The 12,476-nt window shown below is 48.5% G+C and overlaps 1 protein-coding gene across 3 annotated transcripts in view; it reads left to right on the top strand.

Annotated features, from left to right (window-relative positions):
- Positions 1 to 80: 80 nt before the first annotated feature.
- The window catches only part of LOC127069727 (glutamate receptor 1), a 131,949-nt gene continuing 119,553 nt past the window's right edge, over positions 81 to 12,476 (top strand). Inside the window, exon 1 of one of the 3 annotated variants that reach the window (XM_051007105.1) lies at positions 81 to 620. Coding sequence is in view for 2 of the 3 variants with exons in the window: in XM_051007103.1 (XP_050863060.1) it covers positions 2,219 to 2,588 (370 nt within the window). In the remaining variant the exon portion in view is untranslated. Of the gene's footprint in view, positions 621 to 2,122; positions 2,589 to 12,476 lie in introns of those variants that run through there. The other 2 variants (XM_051007103.1, XM_051007104.1) reach the window with 2 other exon arrangements.

Below are 12,476 nucleotides of genomic sequence, written 5' to 3'. Positions count from 1 at the left end.
TTGCGTTCGAAAGGCGGCCGCGCGATTCGTAGGGACGATCGAAATACTTAAAGGTGGAAATTCGAGTGCCTCGGTGATCGTCCTTCGTTCGTGCATATTTCGCGTGACGTTATTCTTCCGTAACGAGAAGAAGAATTTTCGTGATCGTTCGATCGATCGTTCGCAATAACGTAAAATAACGCGAATCGACCGCCCTTCGATTCATCGGACTTTGAACAAATATTGTGCTCCTTGTTTCGAAACGATCACGATGCCAAAGAATCGTATCGTTTTAACGAATCGTATTATTATTCGTAAAGAGTCAACGGAACTCGAATAGTTTCGAAGCACGAGCTTAATCGTATGTAATATCCTCGAAATTTGCCGTTTTACGACGTCGCACAGTCCCGACATCGCTAACGGAATTTTAAGACCGCGGTAATTCGAGACTAAATTTTTGAGGAACTCTTTGGGGAAGTCGAGAAGACCGTAATCTCGAACGATAAGGACAATTATTTTGACCGAGCGAAACGGTTCAAGCTGGTTTAGACGTCTGAACCATCGCGAAGAATGCTTAGGAAGCAAGGATTATCGGATACGAGCCCGGACATAACCTAGACGCAACCCAACGCATCCTCGTGGTAAGTAGGAAACGATTAGGCGTTAGTTGCTCTTCCGCTTTACTCTATTTTCACGTCGTTTTCATTTCCAACGCATAAAAGTGGCCTTAACGCGTTAACGGCATAAACGAGACGATCGAATCGGCAAAGGGCAAGTCGATCGATCTACTCGAAGAGTCGAAAGACGCGACTCCTTCGGTTCCTCGTTTCGCAAGCGAATCGTCGAAAGGCACCGTGGGATATCCTCGAGGACGTTTCTCTGCGCGTTCGTATTTTTGGAAAATTGCAAACTTTCCGACGTAAACTGTCGTCGGTAGCCGCGTTATAAAGGGGCTTGGCCCGATCCAAAGTTTCTTCTTTGCTAGCTCTTTGGCTAGCTCTCTCCCCGCGATTTCCGCTCCCTTGCTCATCGCGGAGGATGATAAAAGTTCACGCGTTTCGTCGCTCGTCGAGAGTCCGGGGAAGGGAAGGAGAGGAAGGAACTCCGTGGATTTAACCGGTGGTAGTTGGTTTTTACGAGGCTTAAACCTTCCATAACGGCTTTCTTTGAAAGTCGCCATCTCATCGATGGCGCTGGGTTGCGTCTGGGTTGCTGGAGAGGAATAATTCGGATCAATAATATAAACTATCAGCGAGAGACTGGTAAATCGAATATAGATCGAAGAACGTAGATCGTTACCTCCTAAGATCAAACTGTTCTTTTATTAAATAGGAATCGATCGCGATTTATCGTCGATAGGACCGTCGGGAGGATTCGATGCCGGCTTAGATCGCTGGATCGGAGACGATCCGAGATCGAAAAGATCGCGGCGCGCCTCTCGTAACATGCGCGTTAAGCACACGCTTCTATCGCGAACCGACGTGGCAGTGTGATGGCGATGCTGGCGGTGGTGGTAGGTGGTGGTAGGTGGTAGCGGCGGCGGCGGCGGTGGTGGTAGCAGCGGCGGCGGCGCGCAACGGAGGCTTCGGAAAAGAGGGGTAGTTTCTAGCGTCGGACGCGAGTCGCGTTTTCATCTCTCTTGTTCCTCGTACTATCTTTTTTTCTTCTTTCTTTCTCATATTCTTCGCAAACGATCGATTTCCTCGACGTCTTTACAGCACCTGATCTATATACGCATCCGATAGCGCTCAGGGTTTACGTCGAGTACGCGCGTTTGGTACTTTCGGTTACTTCGTTCGCGCATCGCTGTTCGAGCGAGCACTCGATCGAGACCGATCGAATTACGTAACGAGAGTCGAGGGAACCTTTTCGATCGAATATTTTTGATCGAAGCGGAGGAGGACGTCGAAGCCGTCGCTAGGTAGCACCGTGCCAATGACGCTGCCGACGAAGCGGGGTACGGGGCGGAAAAGAGGGGAACGGAGTGTACGGAGGAGGAGCGAGAGGAGAGCGAGAGCGAGAGCGAGCGACGGTGGGGTCGGCTGCTGGATACGCGATGGGCCGATGGGTGGATGGGGTGGGTCGCGGTGGTGCTCGTTTAAGAGAGAAAGAGACGAGGAGAGAAGCAGCGAGAGAAGTGGGAGGACGGGGAGAGTAGGGATGCTGGGGCGGTTCGAGCGAGAGCGAGTTGACGCAAAGTAGCGTACGTCAGTTTGTGTCAGACAACGGAGCACGGAAGATGCTCCCGGTTCTTCGCGAAACGGATGGACCGTCCTCGGCACCGAGGTCTCGACGTCGTCGCCGTGTTCGCGCGACGGCGAGGTCGAATCCGCGTCGTCGAGGTACCGCCTCTTTTTCCTCCTCCTCCTCCTCCTCCTACGCCTCCTCCTCCTCCGCTTCCTCCTCTTCGTCCTCCTTCGATTTTCGCGAGCTTCTCGAGAGGAAAGATGCCGAGAATCAAGTCGAGGACGAAGAGATCGTTCGAGGCTGGAGCGGAAGAAGAGCGAGCGGTATCGTTAGACCGGTCAGTACCAGCACCCTCATGACCACGGCGTTGACTCTTCTCTTGATTCTACTACCGGCTGCCTTCCCGGATAAGATCAACATAGGTGAGTGTGCGAACGATTCGCGTCGGACAGAGGTAGGAAGGTGTTGTTGGCGTTTCTTCCTCGTTCGTTCGTTCGTTCGTTCGAGCGAGCGTACTCGGCGTCGGCGACGGCGACAAGGAAGAAAATTCGTGTCGGAGATGTAACGAACGTTCTTTTGCTTTCGCCGTCCAGTTTCGTTTGAAGGGTGCCGTCGCTCCGCGTTACCGTTATACCAACTCGTCGCGCGCCTAGTCTCCTTTCGGAAACGTTCGAATAATAATCGAACGAGCGAAAAAGGCGAACAACGCTCGCGCACTTTTTCTCGTAAAGATCGAATAACAGCGGGTGGCAGTGTTGTTGACCGAGCAACGACCAAGAGACGCGTACCGCCGCTTCGTTGTCGGAGCGGTGCGCTCAAAGAAACGTTTCGTGCGTCGCAGCGTGCCGCGACGCGCGATCGTATTCGTGGATTACGAACGACGAAACGAGCTTTCTTCGAAATCTTTTGTTTCTCGCGGCTCGTATCCCGGACACGGGTAAACGGAGTTCTCGTTTTTCTTCTTCCCTTTGTTCTCTTTTTTATTCCCCAGCAATGAATACAAATTGAAAGTTAAATCACGCCGCGCTATCGGCCGGCGAACTATCAAAATAATCCAATAGTTTCGAAATGGCGAGTGTAGTCGTTCGTCGTTTCTCTCCGCGCGCGCGTGTGTGTGTGCGTCGCGTGCGCACGCAGGCTCGTCGACGCGAATTAGGTCGAGAGCCGTAGGATCCGATCTCGATTTCGAAACGAAAAAGGTAACGACGCTTCGCCTCGCCGATAACCGGCATGACCCAACGATGTAACAAAACGAATTTTTCGCGCTTCGCTTATCCTTTCATACGATCGCGCTTACGAGGATCGTCCTCGTTCGCGTGCTTCGTTTCGAAAGTGGAAAGTTAAGAATCGCTGACCGAGATACACGGCATCGTGCATCTAGGAAAAAGGAGAATGTGATATTCGGTTAAAAGCCTCTTGGATTACCATCAATGCGGGTTTCAGAGAGTCGTAGCGCCAGAACTTGCGGGAAATGAAAGAAAGGGAGAAAGAGAGGAGCAGAAGGTGTAGGTGGTGGTGAGCGCGCGTTGAGCGACGAGCGAATGATGAATGCCCATAGAAATGACGACGTCTCCCTCGCACCCGTGTGCCTCTAGATATGCGGATGAGGAACCTCGACCGGTAAAGTCGAGGAAAAGACGAGGAGGCGACCGAGGTCGTGCCGTAGACGAGGAGGAACGGAGAAAGACCGAGGCTTTCGTTGCCTCGCCAACTCGTACCCCTCGCATCCTTTCCCCCGACTTTCTTTCGCTTCTCTCTGCTCTTCTTTTTCGACCCTTTTCTTCGGGGGCGCTCGTCGTAAAGCTACTCGAAAGCTTCTCCGATTCGCAAAAAAGGCGCGCGCGCGCGTACCCGCGAGAGAGGAATAACGAGAACGCTCGACCGATCGGCGAAGCGTTATTCGATCGGCCCGTTATTGCGTCGGATTGGCAACGGGGAGGAGAATCGTAGGAGCCCGACGCGATGCATCTTTCATTCGCTCTCGAGCGTCGGGATCGGAAGCGATTAACGACGAAACCGCGAGGGAGCTTACGGATTCCTCGTGGAAGTTCGACCGAGACGCGTAAATAGCGTATGCGGCCGTATCCGTATCCCGTGCGCGCGAGAACGAGGAGCTCGCGACTCTCGTCGCGTCGGTGCTCGTTGACTCGCGAACGCGTAGAGAGCGAGACGCCGCCTTTGTAACGGCAGGAAGGGCATCTACCACTCGAGCCGACCTGCCGTTCGCCTAATGCGATTAATGGCACGATGCTAACGGACGAGGGAGACGGCTCTTCCCTCCCTCCCTCGCTCGCTCATTCGCTGCGAACGCCACCGAAGAATTTGCCTTTCGCTACCGGAGACCGGCGGACGAAATCGAATTTTCGTAGAGACTGGAACGGGCCAGGCAGAAGAGGAGAAGGAAGAAGGACAAAGAGGAGGGTCTCGTTAAATTCTCTCGCTCGAGGATCGATAGCCTCGTCCGAACGTCGGGATCGGTCCCCTCGTCTCGTCGGATCGCGAATGTCGCTACCTCGGTCGATTTCGAATCTCCCGCCGTCCTCGTTCGCGCTGGCGCAACGGGCAAAAAGAGTGTACGTATTTTCACGCGGAAACGCGTTATCCTCGTCGGCCTTCGAAACGTACGAGTTTCGTATTCCCGTTAATCCATCTATCGGATCTCGCTGAACGTTTCGCTTGGCTCCATCGTCGAAAATAATCGTATCTGGGAGACCTTTCGAATGAAATTGATATTTTGTGGACAGAAAAGGTTTACGCGCCGAGCAACGTTGTCGTGTAGATACGATTTATCCTCCTGCAGCAAAAGACCGACATTTTCGAAAGGTCGATCGCGTCGTACGTGCAACTACCTACGCAAATGTGTATTCTCCGCGGACGAGATATCGCGAGAGTAAACGCAGAGCTTGACTATTTCGATTCGTATTTGAGACAAAGGCCGACAACGACATCGTCTCTTTTCCGAATAATTCGATTCGCGTCGCTTTCTTTCTTGCTTCCCGATGTCTCCAAAGGTTTATTCGGGATCGGTTGGATTCGGTAGGAAGAGGATAGGAGAATCGTTCGGAGAGAAAGAGGGCTCGCATATACTCACTATATATCGGGACACGTCGGAATGTCGGTTCTCTCGAGCGCTGTGCATCCGACCGCCAATTTATTGTTCGCATAATCGCGCGCAATCGGGACCGCGTTATTCGGCGTTCGTGTAATGCGAGAGCGAACCGCCTATGTTTCTATAATTGATGCATCGCCCTCCCTATTAGAATGACAAAACCGCTGGCTCGGTATACGGTCATCGACGCGTATTCTACCGGCGCGCCATTATGACCGAGAGCTGCGAGAGCCCGAGGATCGTTCTCCTCTTGGAACAGGAAATTCAACGGGATCGAAGAAGGATAGTACGTAGCTACGCTATCGTTTCTTCGACGATTCGACGGCGAATTTTCTTTTTACCCGCTCGTATCTTCGAGACCTTGCGAATGTAAGCGGACTTTTGCTTCGAAGCGTAGGAAAGTCTACACGTCCTCCCGTTACGAGCAAATCCTTTTCCGCTTGTAATTTCGGTAGCTTAAACTTTGCTAAATGGAAAGTCGATGCCGACGCGATTCGATATCCTCGTCATAATCGTTTTCGCTCGGCCAAACGGAAATCGTACTTATTGTCTTTTTCCGTCCATTAAGTACGCCTACCTGTAGTTTTCCACGACGAGACTCTCTCTCTCTCTCTCTCTCACTGTCTCCTCTCTCTTTTTTACTTCTCGCATTTTCCGACGAGGCAAATGAAAACGGATCCGGTTTATTCGTACATCAATTTCCATATAAACCCGAGGAATATTTAAAGGCTGGGTTCCGCGATGTTCCCAGCACTTGGAAATTCTGGCTGTTACTTCGTACGAGAGGAGGAGAAAGATGGCAAAAGCCCGCATCTGTACCTACGTATATAGTTTCGAATATCTCTAGACATTGAACGTCGATGTCGATGGAGAAGGGAATATCCGATCGCGCATTATGGAACAGTATCGTTTCGCCATCGTGTTCGTAGCTTTACCTATGCGTATATGTGGTCCTGCGACACGTTTCATTGCAACCCATTTGGTACTGTGATCGATCTGGCCATACTAGATATTCGCAGGAATAACGATAAGAGCGAGAGAGAGAGAGAGAGAGAGAGATCGTCGATTCTGTAGTTTACGAATAAACGCGAGACGTGTACTTACGCATTACGCATCCATTACGCAAGATCATCCCAACCCAACGAGATCTTTTCGAAAACCTTTTAAGTTTTAATTTCTCTTTCATCGGTCGACGATCGTAAAACTTGGAGAGAAGGATAAGCATTCGCTGCACGAACGTAGGCTCGAAGGTAACGTAAGTAATGAATTTTTTGCCGATCGTTCGGAGAGCTTTTAAAATAGATATCCTTCCTCTTGCTTTCTCTCTCTCTCTCTCTCTCTCTCTCTCTCTCTCTCTCTCTCTCTCTATGTAAGTGTATATACATACAGACACACACACACATATATATACATTACGCGTATAAAAGCATAGGTAGTATTCCTCGTGCCGACGAGCCAGTCAAACTTTGTTAGTCTATACGTGCTCGATAAACGAAGTAGCTCCCTTTCTGAAGAAAACAAGGTTACTCTGCTCGGAAACAAATAGATACGGTTGTTGCTCGTTTTAGCTCACTTAGACGCCGGTACGTTAGAATAATTAATAAGAAAATAACTTTATACTCTTCGAATCGAGAGTGACGCTGAATTCGTGAAATTACACACCACCTGGAGCTAGCCCAGGGCCAAAGTTCGCAATGCATAGAGCTCGCGAGTTCCTCGAGTTCCTTACGAAAATAGTACGCGCATTACGTCGAAAGCTGACTGTTCGTAACGATAGCGGTAGCACTTGGTAGCAGATGAGAGAGATTATCCAGCAGCAGTAGCAACCTTTCGCGTCAACGCGTAGCTGTGTTTCTACGTGGTTGACGTAGAACGAATATCCAGTCAATAGTTGGTCGCGGATACGAAAGATGTCGTTGTACCAGAGTCTGTTCTCAGGCGCGCGCGTGCCTGGAAGTTGGGTTTCGAAGGAGAACGGTGGGAGAAAGCCGAAAGAGAAATGACGACAGGTTGGGGCGCGCGAGCGTGCGCGAGCGCGCGTCTCTGTTTGTCTAGGATTCATCGGGGTTGACTAAAGAGTAGAGGCGATGCAAAAGCAAGCAATAATGTCATAGACCGACTTGCTGCGAACGACTTCGAAAGGAGGAAGAAAGAAAGAAAGAAATTGAGAGGGAGAGAGAGAAAGTATGAGAATGTAAACGAAAGAAAAGGAGCCGAACGAATAGACGTATAGAGAGAAGAAGAAAAAGGGACCTAAGGCGCTTTCCAGCTAGGACGATGGCAGCGAATCTTGGAGGATAGGGATACGATGGAGAAGAGAGAAAGAGAGAGAGAGAGAGAGAGAGAGAGGGTGAAAGGGAGAAGGCAAGATGTCGGCAACGGGTGGAATCGAAAGTGAAGGAGCAAGAGAACGAGGAAGAGGAAGAGAGAGAGACTGGGAGTGGAAGTGGAAGTGGGATGGGAATAAAGGGATCGATCCTTGACTGCGTCGAGTCGGTACACCCTTCTCTTCTGTTCGACTTCCACGACCGTCACCGAGGGCACACAGCCATTTGCCAGTTTCTTCTTAGTCGAAGGTGGTTATTAAAAGGCCGCGTGGCTCCGTCGTCATGGACGCTGAACTTCTTACTTTCGATTCTTTAGCCGAATTTAATTAAGGCAGCGACAGAGCGCGACGTAGTCTGGGAAGGCTTCTCTTCCTTTCTATGGCTTTTACCGATCTTACTAACCAAGCGCGATCGTCGATATTACACCAAGGTTCTTACATTCTTAAGAGGTACTCGCGATTCGAAGTAGTTTGTTAAGTGTATAGAAACAACCACTCGCAGTTCGAGAGAAGTCGTCTGTCTGGTAGGTATAGTCTGAAAGTTTCGAGACGCGAGCGGGAATGGCGAGTCTTTTCCATTCTCCACGCGATGTCCTTTTGAACTCGTTGCCGAGCTCTCTCCTTCTCATCTTTCTCCCGTTCGCTGGCGCATACACGACAACGTAATAATCGAAATGCGTGATAGGCCATATATTAGCGAGGCTCGGTCCGATGGCAGGATGAAATATAGAGCGATCGTGGTAAAAGAAGAGACGTAGCGTATATTCCGTAAAGTCCGCGAGAAGGATGCTCCTAGCAGAGTCCCAGAAGTAGTTCCCAGCAGTAATTCCCCGCTTTGGTGACTCCGTTACGAGTTACACCGTCGGTCGCAAGAACGAGCAAAATCCCCACTTGGCAGACCGCTCTGCGGTTTAGGAACTCGACGAGAGAGTGCCGTTGCATCCTAGCGGTACGTCGAAAGCATCGTCTTGCTATTTGCTCTTTTCTCGGATATCTGAGGATACGTAGCGCTTGCGAGACGCGTATGGTTTCCGTACTCGCGCCCTAGAACGATTCGTACGACACGAAAGATTCATCGTCGAAACGTGGTTCCTCGAGATCCAAAGGTTCTGTCGGCCTTCCGATCGGATCGTCGAGGTCCGTTCGAGTCGCATAAATCTCTGTCCGTGACTGGCGATTGCTCGCTGGTCTTTGATGCGCTTCGATCATTCACGATAGCCGACATCGCGGGGAATATTCAGCGATTGCGAGTTCTACGATATTTTCTACGATATTTTTTATCGCGATCCTTGTATCCTTACCGATACTCGTCGATTCATTTGCGAGTAACACCGTATTTGGAATATTTTTTACAGGAACTTGTATTTAAGATCATTTAACAACGATCATCGTCGTACAGTGAAAATGGTACGACCTTAATTAATACGGAATGAAATTCTTAGAATTCGGATTTCCAAGCGAATGAAAAAGGAAAACAAAATAAGGGACGAACTTTACGTCATCGACGATATTATTATTGTTATTATTATTGTAGTTATTATTATCGTTGCTTATTACTGCGTCGCTCGCTCTCGTCCTTTTGGATCGAACGACCTTCTTCCGATTACAAACGTACGAGCGGAGCAACGGCGTACTTGCGAATCGTCGGTAGAGAGAAGAACCGACTCTAATCGTCTTTCGCTTTCGACAAAACGTCGAGGGTAAGTGCCGGCGAAACGAAATACGCTCGTCTCTCTCTCTCTCTCTCTCTCTCTCGTATACATCGATACGCGAAAAGTAGTGGTGCCAAAGAGTCTACGTTACTCGTCCGGTTAAACGTTTCACTCGCTTCTTAATGAGAATAACAACGGGGAAGAGGTACGTGTTTTTGTCCTGGTCGTCGGATTACGTAGAATTTCTCAGGAATTACGACCGAGAACGGACTCGATCGTGTCCTTTGCGTTCCTGTCGGATACGTAAACAATACGTATGGAAGGAAAAGCGGACGATACGAAAGAGAGGTTAGCGAGTTCTAGTCGACATATTTCAAATTTCACACAAAAATTCTAACGAGCAACGGAGAGGTCTCGTCTTTCTTCTCTCATTTTTCGCATATTTTCATAGAAAAATATAGGTCTAACTGTTCCGAGAGAAAACTCTCAACGGTACATGGTAATCGCAGGAAAAGCGTGTGTTTGTTTTAAGACGAAAGCACACCCTTCGCGTGTGCGCTCTACGGTGACGTAGATACGTACAATATATACGGGTATGTATACTCGTATGTATATATTATATGTACATATCTACGTGTACTTAGAAGGCACACGTATTGTATCCGGTAGAAGGAGACAAGTTTGAAAACGGAGAGCGAGGATGATCGCATACTTTTTTCCAGCCAGTAGCGGCCATTATCAAAGTAGTCGCTCGGTATAAATTCGTACAGCGATGATTAATAATATATATTCCTTGATTTTCAGTGCGACGAAAAATCGGTATTTATCTAGATATCTACTTAGCTAGCTAAGTGCGTGGAAGGAAGCAAAAAGCACTGTTTTTGTAAACCAGCTACCGAATTTGGGTCAGCTTATTTCTCACTCGTTCCATCTCCACATCGAATACTTTCCAGAAGAGTTCCTTCGCGATGGTTTCGAGCTACGTTCAACGCAAAGCCATTGTTCCTCTTCTTTATCGGATAACGAACGCGTATTTGGTATTTATTTCGATTAACGAATTTCACACGGGGCGGACGATAACTCGCGAAGCAGTTCGCTCGATGCAAATTCATACGCGCAGTTTGCCCTCATGAATTTCTAAGTAGGCCATGGTACATCTTTGAGAGAAGCCGAGGAGGAACTCGGTTTACGAAGAGGCACAAACTATTTTGGCTCGTCTACCGATTGGTACGTACGATACGAAATCGCTATCCACTCCGAGTAAAAGGGTGACGATGCGTCGTGCGTAAATTTTGACGGCGTATCAGGGATACTAATGTTGGTAAAAATAAAGCATCGCTCAAAGTGCTTTCGATCGTATTTCCTTGCTCGAAAGTAAGGCGGCTGGATAAGCTTCGGCGCTGATTACCTGTGGCAAGGAAGAAAGGAAGGAAGGAAACGAGCTGCTGGATACCGATGACGAAGGGCTGCGGAGAATGCGAAAGAGGCCAGGTCACCTTGACCCACGATCCTCTGCTAATTCGCGTTTTGTTAGGCATCGAATTTTGTAAAGGTGAAAACTACGCGACGAAAATTTTAATGACTTCCCGTGAATATTTGCGCCTCGGAAAGTTCGCGAGAAACAGTTGAGTGATAGAGGAAAAGGGTAGAAAAGCAGAATGCTCTCGAAAGGAAGCCTTCGTCCTTCCTTTCTTTCTTGAAAATTATAATCGCGCCACTTACTTTGGCGCGACTCGCTCGTTCCTCCCTCTTCCTCTCCTGACTCACCGCCTACCCACCTTTCCCCCTCCATATTTCTCGTTTCTCACCTTTCGCGCAGTTTCCGGATCGTGAAGCATTCCATGGTAATTGTGTTTACAGAACGACACGCGAGTCGCAAGGTTTTGTAATTCCACGGATTGTCGAGCCTTCGTCGAGGCACGAAGAGAAACTTTGCGAATGGTATTTCGCTTCTTTTTTTTCTTCTTTCCTTCTCTCAAACTCGCGCTACCATCGTTCGTCCTTTCGAGTCGCTCTGTCTGCTCCGTATCGTACCCAAGTTTTCGTCCTTCCATCCTTCGATCCTCCGGGCTTCTCTCTGAACTTTTTAAAATAATGACAGATATTAATCCCAGTCGATGCATTCATCAACGTTCATTTCTCATTTATTCTTCGAAATTATATTTGCTCTTTCTTTCGCTTTATTTTTACTAGTTTCTTTTTTCTCTTCTTTCCTTTATATTCGAGATAAGTCTAGCGGGAAAGAACGAAAGCGGAGTTTTTGTAACCGTGCTTTTTAACAGCTGGACCGAAAGAATATCGTTTGGAGTACTCGTTAAAGCGACGCTTAATACGCGATCTCGACGAAGAATTTTTTAACGAATTCCAAGATGAAAGCACGCCACTTGCTTTTTTCATACACAGGGGGTGGGGGGAGGCAAGTACTTTATCGTGTCTCTTCCTTCTTCTCCCACTTTTCACCCCTCCCCCCAATGTCCTTCCCACCATCTGTCTCTTGCTTTATATCTCTCCCCTATAATCGCGAAGAAAAAGACACGTCGTTTCGAGCCAACGATCTTCGTCAAAGAGCAAAGTTCTTCATTTTTCGCCTTGTTTATCTCGAACAAAATATCACGTGGAAGAAAAGCTTGGCTTCAAAAAAAAGTCATCGGGAAAATGTTTCTCGCGTAAATAGAAAATTTCCGTCGATGCCTCGCTAGACGTTACCGCAGGATTCTAAAATATAATACCAAACCATCGATCTTCTCGCTTTCTCCGTATTTCAGAAAAGGCTATTTTCTAAAAGTCTAATCTATCGATTAGCCAGATCGTGGCCGTTTTTTTTCTTTCTAGAGTAATAGAGATAGATAGCGCGCGCGAGAGAGAGAGAGAGAGAGAAGCAGAGAGCGAAGTGTAGGGAGTTCTCGTCGTGCGTAGCAGTGTGGTACGTTTCGTGCCTCCTTTTGCGAATGACAGTCTCACGGATCGAAGCGGATCGAAATCTCGAACGTGCAAGGGCTTTTAGCAGAAGTAGAGGTCGCTGCCGGAGGGATCGCGCGGTGGTAACCGATTAAGGATTTGCCTGTGCTCGCTTGCTCGCTTTCGAACGCCAAGAGATATTACCACGAGGTATAAGCTCTCCTGCTTAATACATCTTCCTCTCTCCCACTCTCTGTATATATATATATATATATATATATATATATATATATATATGTATGTATGCGTCTTTCCCGATGCTCAA

The sequence above is a fragment of the Vespula vulgaris genome, chromosome 16 (genome assembly GCF_905475345.1).
Source record: "Vespula vulgaris chromosome 16, iyVesVulg1.1, whole genome shotgun sequence".
Taxonomy (NCBI): domain Eukaryota; kingdom Metazoa; phylum Arthropoda; class Insecta; order Hymenoptera; family Vespidae; genus Vespula; species Vespula vulgaris.
Note: the sequence above shows the minus strand (reverse complement) of the source record. Positions and strands in the feature narration are given on the sequence as shown.